This window comes from Electrona antarctica, assembly GCF_951216825.1.
Source record: "Electrona antarctica genome assembly, chromosome: 11".
In the NCBI taxonomy this organism is placed as follows: domain Eukaryota; kingdom Metazoa; phylum Chordata; class Actinopteri; order Myctophiformes; family Myctophidae; genus Electrona; species Electrona antarctica.
This window is the reverse complement of record NC_136792.1, coordinates 16318408-16344819: the sequence shown is the minus strand read 5'-3', so window position 1 is coordinate 16344819 and position 26412 is coordinate 16318408. Positions and strand designations below refer to the sequence as shown.

The window sequence follows — 26412 nt, the reverse complement described above, 5'->3', positions numbered from 1 at the left end:
CACTCAAAATTGTCCATTCATTGTCAATGGCCTTTAATGTTTGTGTTAGGACAAAAAGCTGGACAAAAAGCTGGACATCCACCAAAAGCTGGACATAGGAGGGGCTATCGCCCCTCAAAAGGTGAGGACAGAAAATTGAGGACGCCACAAGTGATTAGCCGGATTGGACTTGAGGATAAAAAGTGAGGACAGAAAAGTGAGGATGCCAATTGTGATTGGCCAGAATTTGATGATGTACGATGATGTATAATGATAAGAGCGCCCCTCACTTCACACAACTGTGATTTTTTCAAATTAACTCTGACGTGGATCTAATCTCTTCACATGGTAACCTTGGAAACGTTTACTGTAACTCTTTGTCACCAGGCCTGTGGCCCTGTACAGAGGCGCTGACAAGAACCAAATAAATCAGAAGAAACACACACTAACCAAACCTAATAGAAATACCCCCATAAATTATGCAGTAGGTTGTACAGTTCTGTCCATTCAAGTCACACTGAGCTGTGGACTGTCCATTCAAGTGACTGCTGCACCTCTGGGATTACTCCTATTGACCGATTCACACAGCGGTCATCCCCCCCCCACTGCACCCCCCGAGTATGGCGTAATAGTAAAATCACCAGTGCACGGTGAATTAATCTGTCTTTCAAAAAAAATGTGCTTAGAGAGCTTAGCAGCTAAAACTACAAGACACACCCAAATAAAATATTCCTAGTCTGCTGCATGGTATCCGGTACCACTGCATCTACCTATAAACACACCAAGTCTGTGTGTACATGTGTATGTACGTCTGTAATCCACATAACTCGAAAACCGTTCACTCCACCGACTTCAAATTCGACACACGCATTCCACACCCCCACAGGGAGTGCAGTGCCCGGTGTCGAGTCTGTCGGATATAGCTGATTGTCCAGAACCACGCACAAAAGCCTCTGGACCTGATCACCCCTATACGTCCATATATGGAGCTGGCCTGTTCTGACATCCTAATGTTGTTCTGACTTCACAATGATGTTCTGACATCTGCATAGAGTCCGCGCTAGGCACCGCTCTAGTATAAACAATGACACGATTAGCATTTTGTGCATAACTACAATCTTGACTGAATAGTTACATTGTAGCAGACCACAAAAAAAATGTTAAGTGAATATAATAAATCATAATGTAAGATGAGCAAGGAAAGACTAACAACTAGAAGAATTGCCCCTCGGGGCACAGGTCTCCACCAGGATTGATATTTGCATAAAATCTTAAGGACTAAAAAGAGTGTTGCACATAAATGGGCCTCCTGGGGGCGCTCGAAAAGGCAGAATTGAAAAAATGCAGGCCAGATGTTTTTCCTTGGGCTGTAGGGAGTGTGCACTTGGCGTGACTTAGTCTGTTATAGTGCCACCATGAGGCTGATTTAAAAAATGTCAAGTGGCATTGCTTCCTCAGCCTAGTGGGAACATGCGTGCACAGTTTCACTGCACTCGGGCCTGCATTCATGATTCGCAGCATTTTGTACAAAACAGGCCACTCCTAAAAACTTTGGAAGGCAATCTTAGCCAATCAGTGTAGAATCTGAGAAATCCAACAGACTCGTCTTGATCACATGACTACAGAGATCATGTGTACCGATTTGCGTGAGATTTGGATGTAATCTGTGTGACTAATTGGCAGAAATCGGCCTCATGGTGGCACTACGTATACAGTGCGCATACAAAGTTGTACACAGATGAATGCAGTTATAGGTAAAAACAGGAATTGGCCTCTTATATAGTGCTGTAACCCTAAGGTATATACAGGGGGATTATTCTTTTAACTGTGTTGGCGGGCTGAGCGCTTTGACGAGGAGTATTATGGGATAGCTTGTGTTTACTTTCGGTTCTGGTGTAGAGGGAAGCGGTCGTGCTATTCAGACGAAGAGAGATATTATTTTGATTGTTTGCTACGGATAGTTGATACATAATTAGAACCCTGGCTGATCACCTTTGTTCTTTTGAATTCTTTTTTGTTTATTACATTGGCCAGTTCTGCAACACAGACTCCTTTTTCTTTACAGCATAGAAAGAAAGCATAAGGATTACTCCGGAGAGGAGAGACACGGTGGTTATAGCGCCACCGTGAGGCTGATTTGGAAAAAATTAAGTGGCATGTCGTCCTGTATAATATAATACATGTGTATAATATCACGGAAATTGCACACTGTGTTTGTGATTTGTGGCATTTTGTTTGAAACGGACCAATCATGCGAGCTTTGGAAGCCAATCTTAGCCAATCAGGATGGAATATGGGAAATGGTGCAGAGCCGTGTTGAACACATGACTATGGAGATAGTGTATACCGAATTGCGTGGTGATTGGATAAAATGTGTAGAAGTAATATACAGAAATGCGTTTTGCCAAAAGAGGTTTGTCGTTGACATCCAGGGAGTGTGCACAGTTTGGCATGGATGGGGCCAACGGTGCAGGAGATTAGCTGGTAACGGACGGACGGACGGACGGACGGACACACATACACACACGGACGGACGGAGTGCAAAACATATATTCTCTGCCCATGCCTTCGGCCTGGTGGAGACAATAAGGGGAGTGGAGGATGAAGAGGAGAGGAGGATGCAGAAAATGAACAGAGGAGAAGAACAGGATGGAAGGCAGCAGATTAGAAGAAAGGGACGAATGGAGGGACGAGATAGACACTAGACAGCAGATGACGGGTAGGCATTAACCCATTCAGGCCTGAAATTTAAAAAAAAAAGTTTTCTAAATCATGACAATTTTCTGAAAGATTTGAGGCACATTTTAACGATTTTTCAAAAATAGCAGACCTACAAGCTCGTAGCGCGCCACTCGGTGGCGCGCTATGAGCTTGTAGATCTGCTATTTTTCAATAGCTAAATTACAACATAATGTTTAAAACACCAAAAGGGGTTCCCGCCCCAAAATGGATTAAATGAAGAGAGAATCTCAATGTCTGCTATGCACAGGCACACTGAGGAAACTTGGATTAGGTTCTGAAATAGCAAGGGGTTGCTGAGGTGATGATAAGGATTTCTCCAACCTCTCTACTTTCATGTCACATTCCCCCCTTTCTCCATGACATCTCCATGGAAGAGAGACACAGAGCAAACATGCCTGTGTATCCAGGATCACCACCATCGACATCTCCTTGCCACAAAGAGAAGCTTTCCTTGTTTTCGGGCTGTATTTCACTGCATGCAGATTGGTGACCTGCTTCAACAGCTACTGTACTGTCAATGTCAGGCCCAATAATACAAGTTTTTTTATGAATAGGTAAATGGACAGGCTGGTAGAAGTTATGTGTTTCGGGGCGTACCATTGAAGCTATAGTGAAGTGAGGCACTTGGCTCTCACTACTGATATTCATTTTTTTGTGTAACATCCATATTAGCAGTAATGTAATATTGATGCAGTAGGAAGGAATTAATAATGCATTAGGATATCACCCCATCATTTACTAACGCAAGTGTGTTAAAACCCGGGGCTTCTCGTTATGACCTTTTGTAGAAGCTGTAGCGGGGAGGGATAATAAGACAAGAAGAAAGGGTGAGTTGGGGGAGCCCCTATGACACAGGGAGACTCCTGCACACTACAGTCCCTACAGAAGAAAGGGTGAGTTGGGGGAGCCCCTATGACACAGGGAGACTCCTGCACACTACAGTCCCTACAGAAGAAAGGGTGAGTTGGGGGAGCCCCTATGACACAGGGAGACTCCTGCACACTACAGTCCCTACAGAAGAAAGGGTGAGTTGGGGGAGCCCCTATGACACAGGGAGACTCCTGAAAGAAGAAAGGGTGAGTTGGGGGAGCCCCTATGACACAGGGAGACTCCTGAAAGAAGAAAGGGTGAGTTGGGGGAGCCCCTATGACACAGGGAGACTCCTGCACACTACAGTCCCTACAGAAGAAAGGATGAGTTGGGGGAGCCCCTATGACACAGGGAGACTCCTGCACACTACAGTCCCTACAGAAGAAAGGGTGAGTTGGGGGAGCCCCTATGACACAGGGAGACTCCTGCACACTACAGTCCCTACAGAAGAAAGGGTGAGTTGGGGGAGCCCCTATGACACAGGGAGACTCCTGCACACTACAGTCCCTACAGAAGAAAGGGTGAGTTGGGGGAGCCCCTATGACACAGGGAGACTCCTGCACACTACAGTCCCTACAGAAGAAAGGGTGAGTTGGGGGAGCCCCTATGACACAGGGAGACTCCTGCACACTACAGTCCCTACAGAAGAAAGGGTGAGTTGGGGGAGCCCCTATGACACAGGGAGACTCCTGCACACTACAGTCCCTACAGAAGAAAGGGTGAGTTGGGGGAGCCCCTATGACACAGGGAGACTCCTGCACACTACAGTCCCTACAGAAGAAAGGGTGAGTTGGGGGAGCCCCTATGACACAGGGAGACTCCTGCACACTACAGTCCCTTCCTGTACATTACATCACCCATTCAGCACAAAATGACGGTATGACTTCAAATCAATATCACGATCAGTGTTGGGCAATATTACTCAAGAGAGTAATATGTTACTTATTACATATTACTCCTTAAAAAAGTAGTAATATTATATTACATATTATACTTGGAATAAAGACTAATATATTACATATTACTTTTGTAACCGCAAAAAAGGGATGTACACAATCTGTTTAGTCAGCTTCTTTTAGAACTGAATCCAATTGTTTTTGAATAATAATATTAAGAAGAAGAGTCACCAATCACCCGAAAAGGCTATAAAATAAAGCAGCAATCTCTCGCAACCTTTTAAATGAAATGTTTTCAAATGGCAGCCAACAAAACAAAAAAGTAAGTGTGATGTATTTTTTACAACGTAATATGGTATAATATTACTGTTTTGGGAGAGTAATATACCTTACTTTATACTCTTTACTGGGTAAAATAATAATAATATTATTATTACATTACCCCCATATTACTGTAATATTAAGTAAAGTAAAGTAAAGTAAAGTAAAGTAAAGTAAAGTAAAGTAAAGTAAAGTAAAGTAAAGTAAAGTAAAGTAAAGGGGTTTCCCTGTATGGCCTCGTGTGCGGACTGCCTTCCTTTCTCATTGCTTTGTGCTTTCTCACAAAAGATATTGACAAGCCTTTGCTACAAAACTGTACAACTAAAGGTTTTTAACACGGTCCCCAAAAAATATTTACACATAGTACCTGAGATAAGATATATAATATATAAAGGTGCGTGAGGCATAGCAGCCGATGTGTACTGTGCATTATTGCGACCACAGGTCGCAATAATGTGGGGGTCCTTGACATGAAAACGTGTGAGAACCAGTACCTTACCGAATATTTTGCATTGGTTCCGAGCTCCTCCCCCTCCCTCAGCCAGGTGATCAATGGTTTGGGGTTTCCCTGGGCTGAGCAGCTGAGCAGGCTGCTGCCCCCCTCTTTTGCTTCCACATATTGCGGTGGTGTTGCTGTAAAGGTGGGAGGGGCTGTAGGAGAACAGAAAATATGAATCATTATTGGCAAGTGTTATTATTCACATAACAAATATTCACCTTAAAATCCGGAAAAATATTAAAATTTTCACATGCACACCTGATAACATGAATTGTCGACGATGATGTACATGTGAACACACCTGCTCTCGAAGCGGATAGTGTGAAAAGCAATCTTGTGAGACATAGAGAAAGACAATAGGCCATATATAGACTGAAAATTAAACAAATGCATTGGTGTAGCTACTGCAGTTGTGCCGTCATAGACTCATAGTGGTAGAAGTGAGTATTAAATACTGCACTGAACAACTCTAATGTTCGAATTATGTAATAGTTAATATGGTATGGTAAATATATGAATTATTTATACATTATAACAGGACTCCAGGTTCTGATAGAGATTTAGGTTAAGATGTAGCTTTGAGTACCTACTAATGTATCCATTTGTAACTCAGAGAGTACAAATGTAACAAAATGTATCTTTACTGGTCCACATCTGGTTACATGTGTACTCTCTCAGAGTCTTGGCCCCGTCTTCCACCCGGTACAATACGGTGCAAAGGCTATCTTCCGACCTATGCAGTTGTCATTTTTACACCTGGCGTCCATGTTCAATCAGCAGTGCCAGTGACAGCACAGATATTTATTGGGATTAAGATGTTGTCTAGGTGCACAATGCATGGACACCGATTGCAATCAAAATCCATCCGATTTCAACAGTCATGTTCAACAATTTACATGACATTTTCTGAGAGACTCAGCAATGAGGTTGAAAGAATAATGATTTAGGCCAGATTATCAATATTGCATTGGGTATGTGCCTGTTTTAGTTGCGCCGAGACGAACAGTGAACCAACGAAGGGGAGAAAAATAGATGCATTTATTTCAATTAGTAGCAGCCTACACTTTATTAGAAAATATCTTCAAATACCTCTCATCTTGTAAAAATGTTAAGAAACCATTGCCTCCTGTCTTTTTATTTGGACAACAGTTAACAGTCGTGGACTTCCGATGATGGAACTAGGAAACCTAAATAAAACCTAAACTACGCCGAGACCGACATGGCAGACGACAAACAACAAAGTATCTCTCTCTACATGTATATATACTAAGATCAGAGCTGCAGTTGTCGCGGGAGGCTGTGCTTTGTGATATAAACTGCTTTCTTCCCCTCAGTGCTCGGGGACAGTAATTTCCAGATCCCGGTCATCATAGACAGAGCTCACAGGCTAGGAGTAATGATGAAGAGGGGAGCGTATCATCATTGTACGCCTTCACTACTACTCGAACAGGGACAAGATTCTCGGGCTGTTCAAGAATAACGCCGCCAAAAGCTGTATTTTCACTACAATGCCAGAATTTTTACAGCAAGAATAATTCGCATAATTTGCTCTAATGGCAATCCCAAGACATAAGGATGTGCAATTACAGGCCTATGCCAAAAATATTCCTATCGACCAGCGTCAGCCAAAAAATAGATTGCCGATATATTCTCTTAATGTTTTTTTTTTTTTGTGGCTTTCACCTTTATTTTATATTTTTTATGGAGGGACAGACAGTAGGCTGACAGGAAATGGGGAGAGAGGTGGGGGGAAGACATGCAGTAAAGGCCGTCGGGGTCGGGAGTCGAACCCGCGGCACACTGCCAGACTGGATTACCAGCCAAGGTGCCTGGACCGCTGAGCCACGGCCGATATATTCTCACTAGAAAAGCAAACTATTGTGAGAACAGCTCACGACCATAGCTCGAGTTATACTTTTTGAGCGTTTTGAGCTTGTAGATCTGCTATTTTTGGCACATGACCTTGTTGACGACGGGGTATACATTGGCCTTTAATATGTGCAGTGTCTGGTTACTATAGTAACCTAACCCCTGACAGTGTCAATGAGCAGATACTGGGCCCGGAAGGCTAGGATAGCGGTCTAGGCGCCTAGGCTGCTGATGCAGTCTGACAGTGTGTCGCCGGTTTGATTCCCGATCCCGACGACCTTTGCTGCGTGTCACTCCCGAGTCCCCATCTCTCTCTCCCTATTTCCTGTCCGTCTACCAATAAAGACAGAAAAAAGCTCAAAAGAATTCTTAAAATAAATTATTAACAGTCTTTCTCGTGCACCAAAGCTTGTTCAGACAACGAAGAATTGTAAAACATATCACTTCTTCCATAGGATATATTTTTTAGGACTAAGCTAAGATCACAGGAGCTTTGCAGCAAAACAAACTTTCCTTTTCTACAGGTGATCTTTTTAATATTCTGACACAATAATAAAGTGAGCCACTGCGGGATAAACCTGCACGGGCTACACGTGTCGAAGAATCAAGTGCTGGATCTTGTGAGACCAGGGGGACATGCATGGGTTCCTGCATGCGTCATAAAGCTTGCAAATGCATAGTGAGGATTTGCTATACCAGTACTTTTCACTAAAGGGATTTTTTTATTCCACCAGTACATCCCGGAAAGAATTACTAGGAGCTAGATGTAAAATTTCAAACACCAAAACTTCCGCCACACAAGATCAAGGCCCGCTTTCACATGACACGATTTTAAAATGTTCCACTATACTGTACCTCTTATTGTGCTATGTGAAAACGGTGTATAAATAAAGGGTCCCAGTGTTTGTATCCACCCAGACATGCCCCAAGTGATTGCTAAACTTTGCGCAGCTTGTGGCCCATTGAAGGCTAAACTCTGCAACGCTAAACACCGTGAGACATCCAGGTCTAGATTACAATTTATACCACCCTGCCAGATTCTCAATAACCATGAATGGAATCGGCTACTCTTCAGCTCCCGAGGCAGCTGAAGAGTTTTTATCAAAAGAACATAGCTAGCACCCGTGACAAAGCAGGATGGAGTACAGTTAGCTGGCTAATATGTTAGCCTTGGACCTACTGTATATTAAATCGAATGGGAGAAGCAGACACTCTGAATGGTCTAATTTATGTTGTGCCTAAAACACACCCTTAATGACTAATTCCGATGCTTAATACCACCCCTTTGTGCCTAGCACCGAGCTTAATGCCCAGATAACTCTCTAACTAGCAAAACTGAGGCGGACACACCCCTGATGCATTTCGTACACTGCGTTTAGTCTGTGCGCAACATAGATTGTCTAAATAGGGCCCATAGACTTTTATTGTGTAGATGCCTGGATGGGCAGTGTGGGTGCCAGCCTTCATTCCATGCTCCCATTTTGCTCCCAACCACAGACATACAGTATAGTATGAGAGCCATCACACTTTGAAAGAGCTAAATATTACAGTTTTGGGGTATTCTAATACCCATATGGATTTCCCTGGCTATCTATTTAAAGTTAAGAAACGACGACAGCAAGTCTCCTGAGCCGGGTGCTCTAAATATTTCAAGACGGCAACGTTATGATTATAAACGGTGGCAATGTATTTCGTCTCAGACAGAGAGGCATCATCACTATACAAGTGGGTCATGACTAGCCGATGGGAGTGTTGCCACATTTCCACATAAGCACCTGTCAGAGAATAAAAAAGAACCCAATTAGCACTTCTAGATGTCAATAATACACCTTCACTCCCTCCTTATCACTCAAACCTCAGTATATATAAATTAAGGTATACACTAATACAACACATGCCCTGCTTTATCTATCTATTTCTGCTGTGGAATCTTGTGTATATGATGATAACAGCTAGTTTCTTACAATATTTATCACATTAAAATGCATACCTGTAGGCCACTAATTTGCTCTTGTTTTATTGCCTCTAAGTGACAACCACAGATTCTCCGCTGTATATCGCTGTGTTCATCGTCAATCTGCTTACATAATGCCATCAGGTTTTATTTTCTGTCTCCTATAAATAACATGTACTTGCAATGTGTGTGATCTGTGTGATGTTGCACAATCAATGTACAAGGCAGCGTTCACAGCAAGTGCGTTAGGTCACAGGGGAGTTGGTTCACAGGTACGGTGCATCGCAAAAGATTCTTCCACAAAAAGTAAGGTGAGCATTGAATTGACACCCTACTTACATCAGACTATGACTGTTTAATGCCTAATCTTATCTGCCTACCAAATAACTCATAGATAGGGATTCCAAGCCAATAGAAACTACAGCCTTTCTTCTCTGAGTATATAGAATGGTGTCATGTTATAATGAGCATTTGTAAAGTAAGAATCACCATTTATTTTAAGATAGATTGAAAATGGGTGAAATGGTCCTTGTTAATACACAATTAACCCGATTAACCCTACAAGCTCAAAAACGTGTCGCACTGTGACGCATTTTGAGCTTGTAGATCGGCTATCTTTGCTTCGACAGTATATGCAATGTGGCCCTCTGGAGTGAGTGTGGAAATATAGTGGCCCTCTGGAGTGAGTATGGAAATATAGTGGCCCTCTGGAGTGAGTGTGGAAATATAGTGGCCCTCTGGAGTGAGTATGGAAATATAGTGGCCCTCTGGAGTGAGTGTGGAAATATAGTGGCCCTCTGGAGTGAGTATGGAAATATAGTGGCCCTCTGGAGTGAGTATGGAAATATAGTGGCCCTCTGGAGTGAGTGTGGAAATATAGTGGCCCTTGGAGTGAGTATGGAAATATAGTGGCCCTCTCCATCGTCAAAGTTGCCCACCCCTAGTATATAGGCTACTATAAAAAGATGATGTTGCTATGTACTGATGTTGCTATACAACTATATAGCAACATAATTGTTTTGTAATTTTTGAATACAGATTTGAAGTTTTTTTGAAAAGATTTTTAACCCAGACCTGAGTCTGGGTTAAAACTCTTGACAAATATTCTCTTATGGGGGTCCCTGGTATATAAATAGGGCTCCAAATACATACATGAAAGATGTTTGAGAACCACTGTTTGAGAACCACTGCAGTGTAGAGTCTATCCGTACCACACAAGGAAAGGAAAGGAAAGGAAAGGAAAGGAAAGGAAAGGAAAGGAAAGGAAAGTCCTTTCCCGAGCTTAAACAGACAGAAAAAAAAAACTTCTTCATTAAATGAAGAAAGTTTGTGTTTATTTTGGTCCAAATTTTGGTCTTCCAACCATTGAAAAGCTTGCTGATCATCACACAGAGAGGAAGAGAGGAGGGGGAGGGCGACATGAGGAGAAAAGACGCTGCAAAAGCAGAGGAGGAATAGACAGGAGAAGCTGTGGGGGGTTGCAGAGAGTGGCCTTACTGTCCGTTTTGGGCACACGGCCTTGCCATCTGACACCTGCCACTGAGTGGGCATGAATCCCCTCTCTGCTTGGCAGGAAGTTAACCCATTGAGACCTGGAACGCATCCATGTCACGTTAGCGTTTTAAACATTATGTTATAATTTAGCTATTGAAAAATAGCAGATCTACAAGCTCATAGCGCGCCACCGAGTGGCGCGCTATGAACTTGTAGGTCTGCTATTTTTTTTATTTCGACGTCAGGCCTGAATGGGTTAAAGCCACGCGAACAGGAACTCAAAGCAGGAGTGTGTGCAGATACGAGCAGCCAAAGGAAATGGCCCCCCTTAGTGTCTGTGCGGAGGCCAGGCAATGATGGCACCTGCTTTCCATCACAGAGGACCATTTAGACTAGAGGACGGCAGTGATGTGAAGTCCAGATATGGGTTCCCCCACACAGATGTCACAGACACAACCGCTGCTGATTACTTTGCATCTTAGCACTTCAGCAAACATAAAAAAAAGTTCATATGCGCCATATTTAGGGAAACGGTGAACACCTGTTTATACTGCGTGCACACATGTCAGCGTGCGCGAGTGTGTCGATTGGTTGGCTGTGTGGACACAATGCATCTCTGCAGCTAGACAAATTAAACAAACACTAATCATGAGCATTACATACCGTATTGTTTGTATTATGAAATGGAGGGATGTAATGAATTCATGTATTACCAATACAGCTCAGTCATTGTAGAAAGGCCTAAGAGGATCGGGGAGGCAAAGAGAGACGGTTTGAATAGTCAAATTTAAGACTGAATACCAATGAGATTGGAGCTTACAGAGATGTAGTATGCCTTCACAGGAAGACATTCACACACGCACACACGCACACACACACACACACACACACACACACACACACACACACACACACACACACACACACACACACACACACACACACACACACACACACACACAGAGATGTTCACAAACTCCAATTATGTGCAGGTGACATTCACTGGCAGGAACCATGATGAGTGTAACCTAGCAAATAGAGCAGTCATTCAGTCGCACACACACACACAGTATATAATTTATTCTACAGTGATGATGAAGCAGGATAGGCTGTTTAAGTGCATAAAAGTAAGAATACTGGAATTGCTGTTACGTCATCCTTTGCAAACCATACAGTATGTACGTACGTACGCACGCACACACAGACTGAATATGCATGAGCTTCAGTTCAACAGACCAAAAATACCTTGGGTGTGAATTCTGCTCACAACCTCCTGCTCCAGCAACACATTATTATAGCCATCTGAAGTTAGAGATCTAGCTATGATGATGTCTCATTGACATTGACTACTTTTGGCCTGAGCTATTATTTTCAAATGTCTGCAAGGGAAAAAAATATATTCATCCACTCATGATATCCAGTTACAGAATAGCCAAGTATGAAATGCAGAGGGAAGCAATAATGTCTGAAAATGTTTAATCTAAACAATTGGCAGACATATTAGCTGCAGATACTTTCCTGCATCCTTTCTGCATCTTCACACCCTGGTAAACCAAGCGATTCAGTTACATCTAGTGCACGATGCATGGAGGAGCTTCAAATGATATCTGTCCATAAGTATCCGGACAAAACCACAAAAAAAAAAACTATCCCAAACGAAAACAGATTCAGGAGCCAGAGGAAATCAAATACAGACTAGGCGTCATTGCAGCCCATAGTGCTTAGTGCGTCGGTGCCCCAGAATAGATGAGACACACAACTACACATCCATTTTTACAGAGTTAAATTAACACAGATGATTTTTCTGTGTAGGAATCTCAACGGGAAATGCAAAGGTGCGTGTTTTTTGCCTGATGTTTTTTGATAGCTCTCAGACTATCACAGACGATCCCTGATGGAAATGCTTTAAACAGGCTACAATCAATTATTTTCTCATCTCCCTTTCTTTCTTTCTGTCTTTCTTTTTCTTTTTTCCCAGCTGGCATTTGATAAAGGAGTTATAAGAATGATCTTAAACAAATCCTAATGGCTACTCATTGCATCTTTCTCCTGGTAATCACTTGAAGACAAGAACACCATAAACCATTGCCAATAGACAAAAGGCCAGTTACGGTCCAGCTGGGACAGAGAGTCAATACCACAGTCACACATTCTCTTTTTATGTAATGGTTGTTTCTCCCCACAGACAGAGGGTCTAGTGTGATGGCATAGACATCTGACAAAACTCTTCAACACAGTTAATTAATGCCGAATTCACACCAACATCGATAGCAGTGTTCCTCTGAGCGTTTATTCAGCTAAATGGGTGTGGACAAAACGGCACAAACATCCACGTCACCTCTGCCTTGTCTCAACGCAAATCTCAGCAAAAAGCTGAACTATCCTCAACTTTTTCCTGGCTACACCTCCTGCCACAGCGAGGTCTCTTCTTGCTCCTCACCATAGACAATGCATGGAACGCAGTTTTCTCCAAACATGGAAGTTAAGCAGAATATCGGGCATTGTGTGACAGACAGAAAGACAGTCTTTTACTTCAGGCTTATTTCCATCGCTCGAAAATCTTTTTTTTTGTATATATCCTCTCTTCATAATGTAAATAGTATCCCAAGCGGCACAATTTACTACATATTTCAATGGAAATAAGTGAATTAGCACTAACACCCAACGCCCAATTGAGGGCTTAAGGTAGGGGAAATAGCCAATAATGCGTTTTTGCACAAAATAACACCTAGACCTCTTTGGTGGAGACGTAACAACTACAAAAAACCCTTCTAGTCCGAAATTCTCCTTTAAGTAAATGTGTCAATACTGCAATATAGAAATACTCTGTTACAAGTAAAAGTTTGGAATTAAAAAATTACTTGGAATACAAAAATTACTTTTGTACTTTTACTACGTAAAAGCACACTCATTATGCAGAGTCCAATTTCACAAGTTTATGTATAATATCTGATAAGAGCAGATTATTTTCAAATGGCTGAAATGTATATAGGCATGAAGTGGTTAATGTATGTTTTGTAATAATAATCCAAATCTAAAGCAACTAGTAACTAACGTTTTCTAAACTTTGTAGTGGAGTAAAAAGTACAATAACTGGAAATACTCCAGTTAAGTAAAGGTACCTCAAAATTGTACCTTTAACCCATTTAGACCTGAGGACGCATGTGTGTCATATTATAGCTTTAAACCCATTCTGGGCGGGAACCCCTTTTGGTGTTTTAACTAAGCATTATGTTATACTTTAGCTATTGAAAAATAGCAGATCTACAAGCTCATAGCGCGCCACCGAGTGGCGCGCTATGAACTTGTAGGTCTGCTATTTTTGAAAAATCGTAAAAATGCGGCACAAATCTTTGAATATATATTCTTTCAGAGCGAACGTTTTTTTTATTTCGACGTCAGGCCTGAATGGGTTAAGTACATGTACCGGTAGTACAGTAGTAGTATTCGTTGCTTTCCACCACTGCAGGTCAGGGTGGAGGACTCACCGTTGACTGTGAGGTGCACCCAGCTGCCGTTATGGAAGGTGTCGTACTGTTGCTCCAACATCAGGACCCTGCACTCATACCAGCCCTGGTCCTCAGAGCGCACCGGGTCAATCTGCAGAGACGCCTTCCCATGCAGGGAGGCTCTACCTGGAGACAAGACAAACAGAAACACTGGTCTGAAGACACAATGCCAATTGGGGAGATTGGTGATTATGTGGTTGAAGCGCTACTCCTCTCGGCTACTGGCATTCCTTGGGTATTCAGTGGTTATTCATTCATTTACTTTGACTTAAATACATTTGTTAAATTAAAGACATACATAAAATGCTAAAACAAATACTGCTACTACTAATATAACACTATACAGAAATGACTTGTCAACTTGTCAAATGACTTGTCAACATGAGCCACATTATGACGTACATTTTCCCTTCATTGTCAATGGCGTTTACAAAACAAACATTGAACTAAAGAGAAACATTAAACCATGTGGCCTCCCCAGTCCTCCACAGTGGAGCCGGCTTGCTGAAGTCGCTCTGCAGTCTGCAAGCGGCTTAAACTCTATGAGAAAAGTCCCCCCCCCCCCCCCCCCACTCTCCCCCACCCACCCTCGCTGTGTGTTCTGTGTTTGTTATGGTGGAAAATAGAGAGAGGAGAGCAATAATGCCGGCGAAAAAATAATGCTTTCTTCTACTTTCTACTAGTAGTAGTGCACACTGCACACATCATGGTCGGACCGTGTAGCCTACTTAGTAGGATGTGGCACCTACAGCTGAGCTGTGTATTTTCCAGTATGTTCTTCTCAAGACCATGCCATGGATGGGCTTCTTGACGTTGTTGTCACCCATACTTTGAACCCAGACTCTTCTCATCTCAGTTACAGTACCAGTGTTCCTACTAATTAAATGATAAAAAACGCTCTAAAACCGGACCAAATTGCTCTAGAACCGCGGAAATGTCGCGCGTGCGCGAGCTTCGCACAGAGCGAAGGACTGGGCCGCTGAATAATCGTCCCCCATAGGTTGTAAGCCAAGGATATGTCCCTGCTGCTGATGTCCTTTTTTCTCCTTTGAGGCTCAGGATAAATTGGACTTCTGAAAAGCAGAATTCACAAAGCAAGAGGAAAGCTGAGGAAATCAGGCACGGTGAGATCCTCAATGGCTAAGCTGTCTGTCTCAAAGTTTCCAACCCGCTGCTCCTACTCACATGGTTGGCCCTGACAGCCCCACAGATGGAAGAGTTTGCTTCTGCTCTGCTTGACAAGTGTTTTGAGATGGAGCATTTTTTTCAAACTTTGAAGTGAAGATTTCCTGTAAGTACTATTGCCTGTTACTTCTGTCAGAGTGTCAGGCAAATATATTGATGTTGAAGGTGGGCTGAATTGCTCTCCCAGAACTGTATATAGATGCAATAGATAGATACCCTCACCCTGGGAATGCTGCCATACTTGGGGAAAAAAACCAACGTTTTTTTGTTAGCAGAAAATCAATAAAGCAAAGAGGATGAGAGACGAGTTGGGACTGCAGTCTTGCAGTAAAAAGGTAGCCTGTCTTCAAAAAGTCGTGTCTATTTTTGCCTGGGAGTTGAAGTGCTGAGCGGGGTAGGCGGGGGCATGAAGAGCCGGGATCGACCTCAGATCCTATTTGTCAAGGAGCGAGAGAGGTGCAGCTGTAAACAGTGTTAACAGTGCTGTGTCCACATCCGGACTGTCCCCCGGGGAAAACATGATGGTCCCTATAGTCAAAACAGAAGAGTTAACACATTCTTCAAATCACAGACTTCACTGGATTGGAGTATTTTAACTGTCAAATGGAAAGACAACATTCTGGTACACTTAAAGAGGATAAAATACTTTTAGGCCGTAGAGTTGATAGAAGACAACATAATGTCAAAATAAAACATGAAACCACCAATCATCTGTATGCTCTCATTTAGATCATATAAAAAAAACACAGTAAAATAAGAGCAGTACATATTTAAAGGGATGTATTTTCAAGGGCTACAAACCCTTTTGGTTTGTAGCATACGCATACATAATATTGTGTATTTTATCACAAAGAATCTAGAGACTGACTTATGAGTCTAATGTTAGTGGAAATTTCACACACAATCTTTTTTGGAAACAACTTATTTAACACTAAAACCTCTAAAGCCAAATTTAAGTTAAAGGGATAGTTCAGATTTTTTTAACTTAAGTTGTATGAAATACTTGCCATTAATATAGTGGTTGCAACTGTATTAATTGATTGCCCGAGTCCCATGGTGGGAGTTCTGCTCTGGTTTTGGTCAATATTAAGTAGTTCCGGTCATTTTGTGGGGGGCACTGGGGCCACGCAGTAAAAGTAAATGAATCCACAAAACGAACGTAATTTGTATTGTTGACCTATTTCTAAAATATTAGCGCGACTTTCGTTCAACTTTGACCCCTCTATCACATGGAACTATTTTTTGGGCGTAGTGATATGGACACAAAAAACATAGTTCTGTGTGATAGAGGGGTAAAAAAAGAACGGAAGTTGCACTAATATTTTAGAAATAGGTCAACAATACAAATGACGTTAGTTTTGTGGATTCATTTACTTTTACTGCGTGGCCCCCAGTGCCCCCCACAAAATGACCGGAACTACTTGATATTTCACCAAAACCAGAGCAGAACTCCCACCACAGGACTCAGGCAATCAATTAATACAGTTGCAACCACTATATTAATGGCAAGTATTTCATACAACTTAAGTTCAAAAAATCTGAACTATCCCTTTAATTATTACTTCTTTACTTGGGTAAGAATGCTGAATGCTGACATATTTCCATCATCTAGCCATGAATTACATACATTTATAGTTCATTTTTGTTCTTAGACGTCTATAGGCCCGATGTAGACAATTTCCACAGACGCAAACAATTTTCTGCTGAGGAAGTATACCGTATGAGTATTTATGGAAGCGTCATTTGATACTGTATAATGATGTCAAGAGATGGGGGAAACTGGCATATTTGGGGCATGCAAAGAATCACTCCAGTAGTGAGTCCCTTGACTCACTGGGGGTCATTTGAATAAGTCCCAGGGAAAGGGAAGGGAAGGTTTTTTTTAGAGAAATTGTAGTGTTAATCCCGTGTTTGATATTATATGGCTAGCCTATAATTATGGTTAGTCGGCTATACAGCAACAGCACCGAGACCAGTATAGTTCTCTTAAGAAGAAAACTTTGGCACCTAACTAGTCCTACACGCTTTCACTTAGAAACTCCGTTCAAACTTTGACATGTTCAGCTTACCGTGGAATCGTGCAGAATCTCTATATAGTATTTGAAATGTTTTGTAGTTTCCGAAATATTAAACTTTCACCAGGAGACTCCATTCACACTTTAAAAACATTACCTTACTGTGGACACACAGGCCTGACCTTTTTACTTTGAAATGTTGTCGTTTTTTAGATATTTATCTTTTAAAGTGATAAAAGTTTGGACCCTCCCTATTCCTTCAATTCAATTAAGTTTAAACAAATCCACCTTACTGTGGACAACTGGACATGCACACTTGAGATTATTACTTTGAAATAATTAGCAGTTCAGTCAGACAACTCACGAATAGATTTAACCAATATTTATTATAGAATGAGAATACAAGTGTGCATATGATATTTGACTTGGCGTTCGGCTCTGCTGCATTTTCTCCCTGCTCGGCACGATTGAACACCATCATAAAACATAAAGAGCAGGGAGATAGATATACAATAAACCCCCATGGGGAGCATAAATAACAGAGCCCACCGGTGGTGCTGGGGTGGTGGTGGGAGAAAACATCACATACAACCAGGAACCATATGCAGAGGAAGGCAGGAAGAGCATGCAGTCTAGTGAGCTTAAGTAGCCCGCTCAATTGGTCAGCTGACTGCCGCATCGGCGAATGACGTGAGGGACTTGCACACACTTATACGCCCAAATAGTAATGCAGCATGTTAACCCCTTTAGTATAGTATGCGCCTTTGAGCATGGCATGAACCCCCTCGAGTATGTCTGACTGAACTAACTCCGCAGGCTACGTCTCATTTTTCAAAATATATAACTTCAAGCGCCCAATGCATTGTCAATTTAAGCAATCCGGCATGTTGATCTATGGACCACGGTTCATAGATCATAGGATAGGCCAAGTACAGTACGTGATGCATCACCACCACAAATAGACCATACAGCATGATCTAAAAATGCACTTCCGCATACAGTACGTCATGGACTATTACTTGGATTCATGAACATTGTTGGGACTGTCTGGGAGAGAGGGAGAGAGAGAAGAGAGGCGAGTGTCCGGACTGGAGCCCTGCGTGGGAGTGTTTTATTAATCCCATTCCTGCCCGCTCCAGTTGGATTTCTGACCACTCCGGCCCGCTCCCGCAATGAGTTAATTCTTTGACCGCCCGCAGTGACCGCCTGTCCGCCACTCCCGTTCCGTGCCAGCGGTGCACTCATACACGGGAGTGTGTCTGAAGATGTCTCTTGGACTATCATTTCTAGTTATTATTATTATTTTCATGACTGACTGACGTTATCTGGCAGCATTGAAGTGTATGATTCAACTTTTCATGGTTTATATTGTTTATAAATGTTTTCAAATGTTCTAGTATAAAAAAGCTACTGTATGTAACTTTGGGGTGGCGGGAGGGGGGGATCGTAACAATTGTTGAATGGCAGAATCACAATGTAAAGTGTAAAACGCAATCTGCAGGTCTCTCCACCATGAATATATTTAGAAAAACTACAGTCCATCTATTCCCTTTATGTCAGCAGCTGTGTAAGGGAATGATAGTACATTTACTCTATTCACTGGAATGAATTATTTATCATGCAGGAGATGAGAATTCATGGGAACAGCCCGGATGAACTCTGAGACTACATGGGCCCATTAAGCAGCTCATAGAGTGTCTCATAAACTACAGCCCAGTGTCAGCCATTATCACGCTGTCACAGCACTAGCATTCTATCCCCAGAATACACTTTCATCTGTCCGATGAGACTGGGAATATACCTCAATAGTGGGTCTCAGAGCAAACACAGTAAGACATGATCTTCGTCAAAAAGTTGAACATGCAGTATCTAGACTATCTACAGTAGGCTACATCAGGGGTTCTCAACCCGTGGGTCGCGACCCCTCGGGGGGTCGCCAAATTGTTTTGGGGGGTCCCAACTGAAAAAATGGAAAATGGAAATTAAGCGTTTACATAGTACACTTAGTACATGCATAAACTTTCCTTAATGATTATATCTGGTGTTCAGTATTAATTTATGATATATTTTCTCTATTATTAAGGTTATTTTTGCAGTCAGTTTATATTGGCGGTGGGGATGCAAAGTTGTGCTGTACTTATTAGAAGTTATAGTGACATTCGTATTACAATGGCGTAACTTTACTTTACAGTATATTCCCAGGCCGCATCACAACAGGCTTTTGGATTCCATCGGTGGAGTGTGAGCAGGAATAAATCCAACAGCTTTTTGGCAGCTTATCAAAGAAATTGCAGAAATGTCAGAAGAAAACGATTCTCTTATCCAGTGGTAAGTGCCTAGTGTATAAATAGTCCCTTACGGCAATGATGCTCAATCTTTGGGGACAATTACGTGGCAATGCACAATTTCGTATTTTTTTTATATACTAGAATTATGGCTTTATTTAATGTATAATGTGGTAACATTGGCAGTCTATTGTCTCCCTCCAATAATTGTTAATGTAATGTAAATGTCATGAAGAGAGGAAAAAGAGCACTCTTGTGTGAAGTGAGGGGCGCTCTTATCATCATACATACATCATCATACGTCATCACATTCCGGCTAATCGCTTTTTTTTCTGTCCTGACTTTTTATCTTCACTTTTTAAGCTCCCAGCCAATCAAATCATCGCTATGGGGTACACACGCACACACACAGCTGGGCATAGGAGGGGCTAGTGCCCCTCAAAAATAAGTGTGTTTCACCATTCAGCTGCCATAGGGCATCAACATTAGGCACCCATTTGCAGATGAGAACCACGACTCTGTGGGGAGGCACAATTTCATTCATTTGCTCCACATGTGTCCTGTGCTGCAATGTATGTATTTGTCACTGTGAGTGACACTGAGTGTGTAGGAGTGTAGCAGAACATGTACAGTATGTACAGTACACAGTGGCAGTACAATTTGAGTGGGGTATTTCTATATATTCTATAGAATTACCTGTAGCTTGCCTTAGATAAGTCTACAGTAGTCCTTTAATGGCTCTGGATGCCAACTGCAAGTCAACTGCAAGTCAAGAAAATGCCAAAATGGTTCATACTTCGAGGGAAAATAGGTGAGGTGAAAAAAATCTATATATATAAAATTATTATTATTATTTATTAAAATTATTCACCCGTTTGAGCTTGTAGATCAGCAATTATTGTCTAATGTTCTCCCAGAATAGGGATGTTGGGGTTAATTTCCCAGGCTGCCTTATTAAACTGTCGTACCTTTGAACTAATGGCCTTTCCCGGGGGCTGTTACAACTTACCAGTGTACTCTGGGTCCACATGAGGAGGGTAGAAGCGGAAGTTGATGAAGAACGGGATAGGCACTCCAAACTTGAACCACTCCACCACGTAAGGGGGCTGCTGGCTGCTGTCCAGGGGAGGGGATACGTCGCACCCCAGGATCACGCTCTCTCCGGAGCGAGCTGTCACAAACCGGGGCTCCTCTCTCACTCCGTGGGCACCTTGAGAGGAGACAGAAGGAGTGGATTCGTCAAGTCCTTGAGCATTGAACAGCTTCTGAAAACCTGTAAGGCAAGTTTATTTCTATGGCACATTTCAACAACTATAGTCCCATGTGCTTTACATAAAACATTAAGCAAACATTTGAATTCAGTAAAATGTGATAAAGTTCAACGCCTATCTCTTTACTAGGAAACACCTATCCGGGATACAATACAAGAGGATGTTTGAATACAATACATGTATGTACATGTAGTCTCTCATGTGTAAGAGGACAAGATGGACGCATATTCTGTTTGCACTCAATTCCTGTACACCTAGGAGAAAAATCGCATTGCAGCCAAGTGCACAATTTAAAGACGATAACTGGGCGAAGATTGAGGGGCATCAATAAAGCTACTGCAGAACGAACCAAACGCCCATTTAGCTAAAGACACACAGACGCAATTACAGAATGACCAACTTGTAGCCTATATATGTGGATAAACTCTCCCCTTTATGCTCTTCCCTCATCCTTCAACAAAATGGTCTCTTCTGTCGTCGTCTGTCACCAGCATCTGTTGGTGAATGCTTTGTGGCTGTACCATACTGTACTGTAAATGAGCTGCCAAGGGGTTCCATTGATCATAGCTGGCTCCCGCTCAGATGAGCTTTACTATGAGTGCTACCAGGGCTGGCGTTTGGCCATGGATGTCCAGGCACACTGCCGAGCGTTGACCTATCTGATGACTGAAAGGTCGGCATACCTGCCTCAGCAGAATGCTCACTCTGGGAATGGATTTTCTCCAGCTGCCTCCCCCGCTCTCATTGAGCCGGCTCGATCTCCTCCGTCACCGCAAGCATGGCTACCCAGCTTCGCCCAGGGGGGAAATCACTTCAGGGATCAAGAGACATGCTGACGCGTCACTCAAGAGAAACACCAGCTGCATAACTTAACACTTTCATTAACGGCATCATTTGCATTCATTTGCAAAAATGTCCCATATTATGGGACATTTTTACGGTAAGGACTACTTCAATAGGCACCAGGAGTAGTAGATCGCGTAGGCTGTCCCCCTAGGGCAGAGGTTTTCAAAGTGGAGCCCACCGCCCCTGGGGGCACCAGCACTACCAGGGGGCAACCAGGGTGGAAAGTGGAAAAGAGAGGAACATGGCATGAGGGGATTTTTTTTTAATTTTGCGCCAGTTTAACCACTTTCAACCTGGTGTCTAAATCAACCATGGCTTAGTTCTACTAACCAAGACCAAACCAAATAAATACACGTGCATGAGTCACTGAACCACATGACCATTGAACACCCCTGAAGACTTAGGCCTTTATGAGCCAGCAGGAAACTACAAAGAGCTGCCCACATTAAAAACTTGACCTGAATTTTCTTTTAGATTACACAGCTCTCCATCTAGAATCAAAACGTGGTTGACTATCAACTACCATGTGCACGTGCAACCTAAAAACTTGACCTGAATTGAATTTGGAAAAGCTCCCCAATATATGGGGATACTTTAAATGGGTAAGAGGTCCGGCTCGCCGACTCGGCGTGGAATGCGAGCGCCCAGTGACTCAACTTTTGGTAAGCAGAAGTGGCACTGTGGGATTGTCTGTATGTTTTAAAACTGCACATTGTATTGTAGAGCCTGCTGTGTAACAAAAATAACATATTTTGAGTTATTCCAATAAAGAGAATAAGGAGAAACGTGAATTACTACAGCCGTGCTGGCATCTCTAACCTGGCTTTGAGCAACATACATTCTTAAAGGACCATACTGCCGTAAATATATGTCATTATCCATTTATAGCTTCGGCCATGTAACATATAAACGCAGACCATTTTTAGATTTCGTAACATTTTCTCCATAGTCATGGACCACTTAGGCCTTTACAGTACTTTGGCTATTTGAAAATTGCCAATCTACAAGCTCAAGAGTTGCACAGTGACACAGTGTGCACTTGTAGATCTCCTTGTAGAACATTTCTGATCTTACTTCATCATGAACCATCCAGACCTCTCAGGTTATGTCCCCAGAATCAGAACTAATCATGAAGAAGCAGCCGGTCTATGAGGAACTCCTAACTAACCTCCCAAGACAGATTCTGCTAACAGCAGATGGAAACACCTGACTCATACATCTTGATCACGCGACTACAATTTATTCATTTATTTTTTGTCCATTCAATCTTTATATCGCCACCGATGAAAAAGATTCCCTACAGTTTTAGCTGCTCATAGACAGACTCACAGGAGAGAACATAATCCCCACCCGGCCAGTCCGGCCTGGCTGGGTTAAGGTTCTGTTCCATTCAGGTGCTGCTATTTGGCTCACTGGAAAGGTAATACTAGTATAATAAATGGAATGGAAAACATACACCTGTGTTTACCATAATGGCTGTCGTGGTGAGGAAGAAAAAGTCGATACATGAGTTAATTTCTCCAGTCTAATTAAGACAGCTAATCATTCTGCACACCTACAGGAGAATGATGCACATATTTGTTTCTGTAGGGAAGAATTTTTAGAGCTCTGTCTTTTATGTTTGTGTTTACACAAGCACTCAAAGCTGGCCATTCATTGTCAATGGCATTCAATGTTTGTGTGTGCACAAACCCTCAAAGCTGGACATAGGAGGGGCTAGCACCCCTCAAAAATAAGGCTCCTACCCCTTTCCTGCAGTATCTACCCTGCAGGCTCCCTGTCTATCACTAAACCTAAATTTATACTACATCACACAATGGCGTTGCTACTTGCTAGCTGAAGATATCAGATTGTCACGCTAAAAATGCTTTTGGCATGTGACACTGTCATGCAATGGAGTCTAAATTAGATTTAAGTCAGCTAAAGCAAGACTGACTATTTAGGCTGGTTCCGTTTTCAGTAGTTTATAGTGTTTAAACATGTATACAGATCATAGCCAAAATGCAGTATTACAAATCATCTTGTGCTGGAGGCATAGGTGTACAGGACACATTTTAAAATGCGAAGGGAAGGAGTCAAGGACCACTGTGTTTCAACAAATCTGGCAGGAGCTTGGGCAGTAGAGCACAGAGTCTTAAGAGAAGCTTAGAGTCAAGCTGCATTTAGACAACAAGCTTTATAAAAAAGGGGTAAAAAACAACATGGCCAACAGATGCACATATTGGTTGGCATGGTTGTGTCTCAATTAAACTTTCTAACAGTGCATATTATTTCAGGGCAGACCTTCTGATAATTGCGAATATCACACAACACAGCTTTAAAGTTGCAGCGGTTGACCCACCAACGAAAGAACATTGGATGGACATTACTGAGGAACTGTATGTTATGGAAAAACTAACATTCATACTTAGACTACAAAAGGATAAGTTCTATAAAATGTGGGAAAAGTGGGATCTCTTCTCTCAGCCTAGCGATAATGCAATAGGATTTAAATGAATGTATCTTGTAATATGAAAAATGCAGCTTTGTCTTTTGTTTTTTTTGTTTTTGTCTTCCTCTTTTTGTTCTTTTTTTCCTGTCTTGTCTTTTGGTTTTTGTTTTTTTGTCTGTTTTTTCTTCAATAAAAATAAAGTTGCAGCGGTTCACTAGTTCAAGACTTCATTCATTATTTTTGGAATCTGGTGGCATGGAGAGCCATCTTAGACAGATCTAATGTAATATAAAGACTACAGATAATATACTGCTTGGCTAATAACTCCATAATTCTTTTATGAGATCCTCCTCATGAGGGAGCAATCAGCAGAAGCTCCTGGTCACTGCTTTTGCCATTTTCATTTTCTTAATGGAGACACTGTGACCCACTAGGGTTTACGGTGCTCATTGGAAGGAACATATTTATTATTTACCGTCTCAACATCACATAAATGCCAGCTGTGCATATCATGGTCCAGGCTTCCTTGATCTACCTCTACCTAGGCTGAAACCTTTCAACATGAAATAAATGGTTAAAAGTTATCAATGCACCTACGAGATAATGACAATTCTAGGTACAGTAATGACCTACTGTGCTTGTAAAACAACTTGTATACAACGTGGACACAGACCGAAGGAACTGAAGGAGAGACAAACGAGCTCACGCAGAAATCTGTCGGGTAAGCCCTGCATAAATCAGACATACTGTACCATAAATCCAGGAGACCAATATGTTTTATCTATCATGCACAGAGATTTACTGCAGCGATGATCACAAATTCTTACTGGGTAACAAAATGGACTAAATCAGACAGTTAATGTAGCAAACAGAAGCACAATGCAAGCTCGGGGGATAATTCTTCATTACGTGGTATACAGTAAGTAAATTCATTATGATGACACACCTTACTTTTTTTGCGACTCACCTAGTCAATAGGAGGAATACATGCAAGAGCGCTCGCCCGGGTCAAATCTGGCGACCTCGGAATGGTGGCCACCAGCTATTCCTAAACATAAGACATAACCAGTAAAACTATGCATAAACCTAACCTTATTCCTAAACGCAACCACAGTTGCGTGCCAAAACCTAACCAAGTTATTACTAGGGATGCACCGATATGGAAATTCTTGGCCGATACCGATATATATTTATTTAGTTTTTGTCGTTTTTATTTCCCCCTTTAGTGCCAGTGAAAAAAATACATCTTCAATCTATCTTTCTCTCTAGGATGTCCTCAGACGAGCCCTCCATCGTTGCTTCCAGTCATCCCAGTTCTCCATACATCTGGCCAGCTCGTTGGTGCTTTGGTGCTTGAGTACATCCACATATGTTAATGTAGGACGTCCTCGTGACCGGTGCCCGTGTGTTGGTTCCCACAGCACTAATAATACAGATTCATAATCTTCAATACAAGAAATAAATGTTCAAAATCTACAGCTTGGTAGGCTGCAGAAGGCCAACACACCAACATAGTAAACGCAAAATGGTAAACGAGCGCTGGCGCTTTGGCATGGGGGTCAGATGAACATATGGAATGAATTCTATACTGGCCATATATGGAGCGTGTCTTGAGTGTACAGGGTTTGATGAGGTCAGATCAACATAATTATGGAATGTCAGAACAGGAAGGACAGGTGGGGGAGATCAACATATGGAATGTCAGAACAGGTCAGCTCCATATATGGAGATCTAAGGGTTTGAGGTCAGATGTAGAGTTGCTGGCCGGCTCCATATATGCAGAACTATAGGTGATGATCCAGTCTTCTCCATGTATGATTATCCAGGGTTAGATGAGGACAGTGTTGTGATCTTCATATATGGAGATGGCCATATATGGTGGTGTGACGTGTCACAAGGTGTGATGCCACGAGTAGTGGCCATATATGGAGGCGTGACCATATATGGAGGTGTGATTTCATGAGGCGTGACCATTATATGGAGGTGTCATGTTTGTCATGTCAAAACTATGCCTAGTCACAGTTTTACTGAGGTTAAACCCTAAACTTATTCCTAACCTTAACCCCAGTAAAACGAATACTAGACCGGCTGGGGGTGAGTGGTCCGCAAAATAAATGGGGGGAGTGTGTTTTGAGGTGAGCGTCAATTCAACACATGTCAGCAGGAGTTAAAGTTAAAAGGGTACTATGACGCATTTCGCATAATTGTTGATGATTATTATAGCCTACAGAACAATATTTATTTAT

General features: G+C 42.2%; 1 protein-coding gene across 1 annotated transcript in view; it reads right to left on the bottom strand.

Moving 5' to 3' along the window:
• Nucleotides 1-26412, bottom strand: part of igsf9ba (immunoglobulin superfamily, member 9Ba) — a gene marked incomplete at both ends in the record, with an annotated part of 62027 nt that overhangs the window by 22899 nt on the left and 12716 nt on the right. The window contains 3 exons of the mRNA XM_079514445.1: nt 5308-5459; nt 14113-14259; nt 20628-20828. Of these exons, the coding sequence (XP_079370571.1) occupies nt 5308-5459; nt 14113-14259; nt 20628-20828 (500 nt within the window). The remainder of the gene's footprint in view (nt 1-5307; nt 5460-14112; nt 14260-20627; nt 20829-26412) is intronic.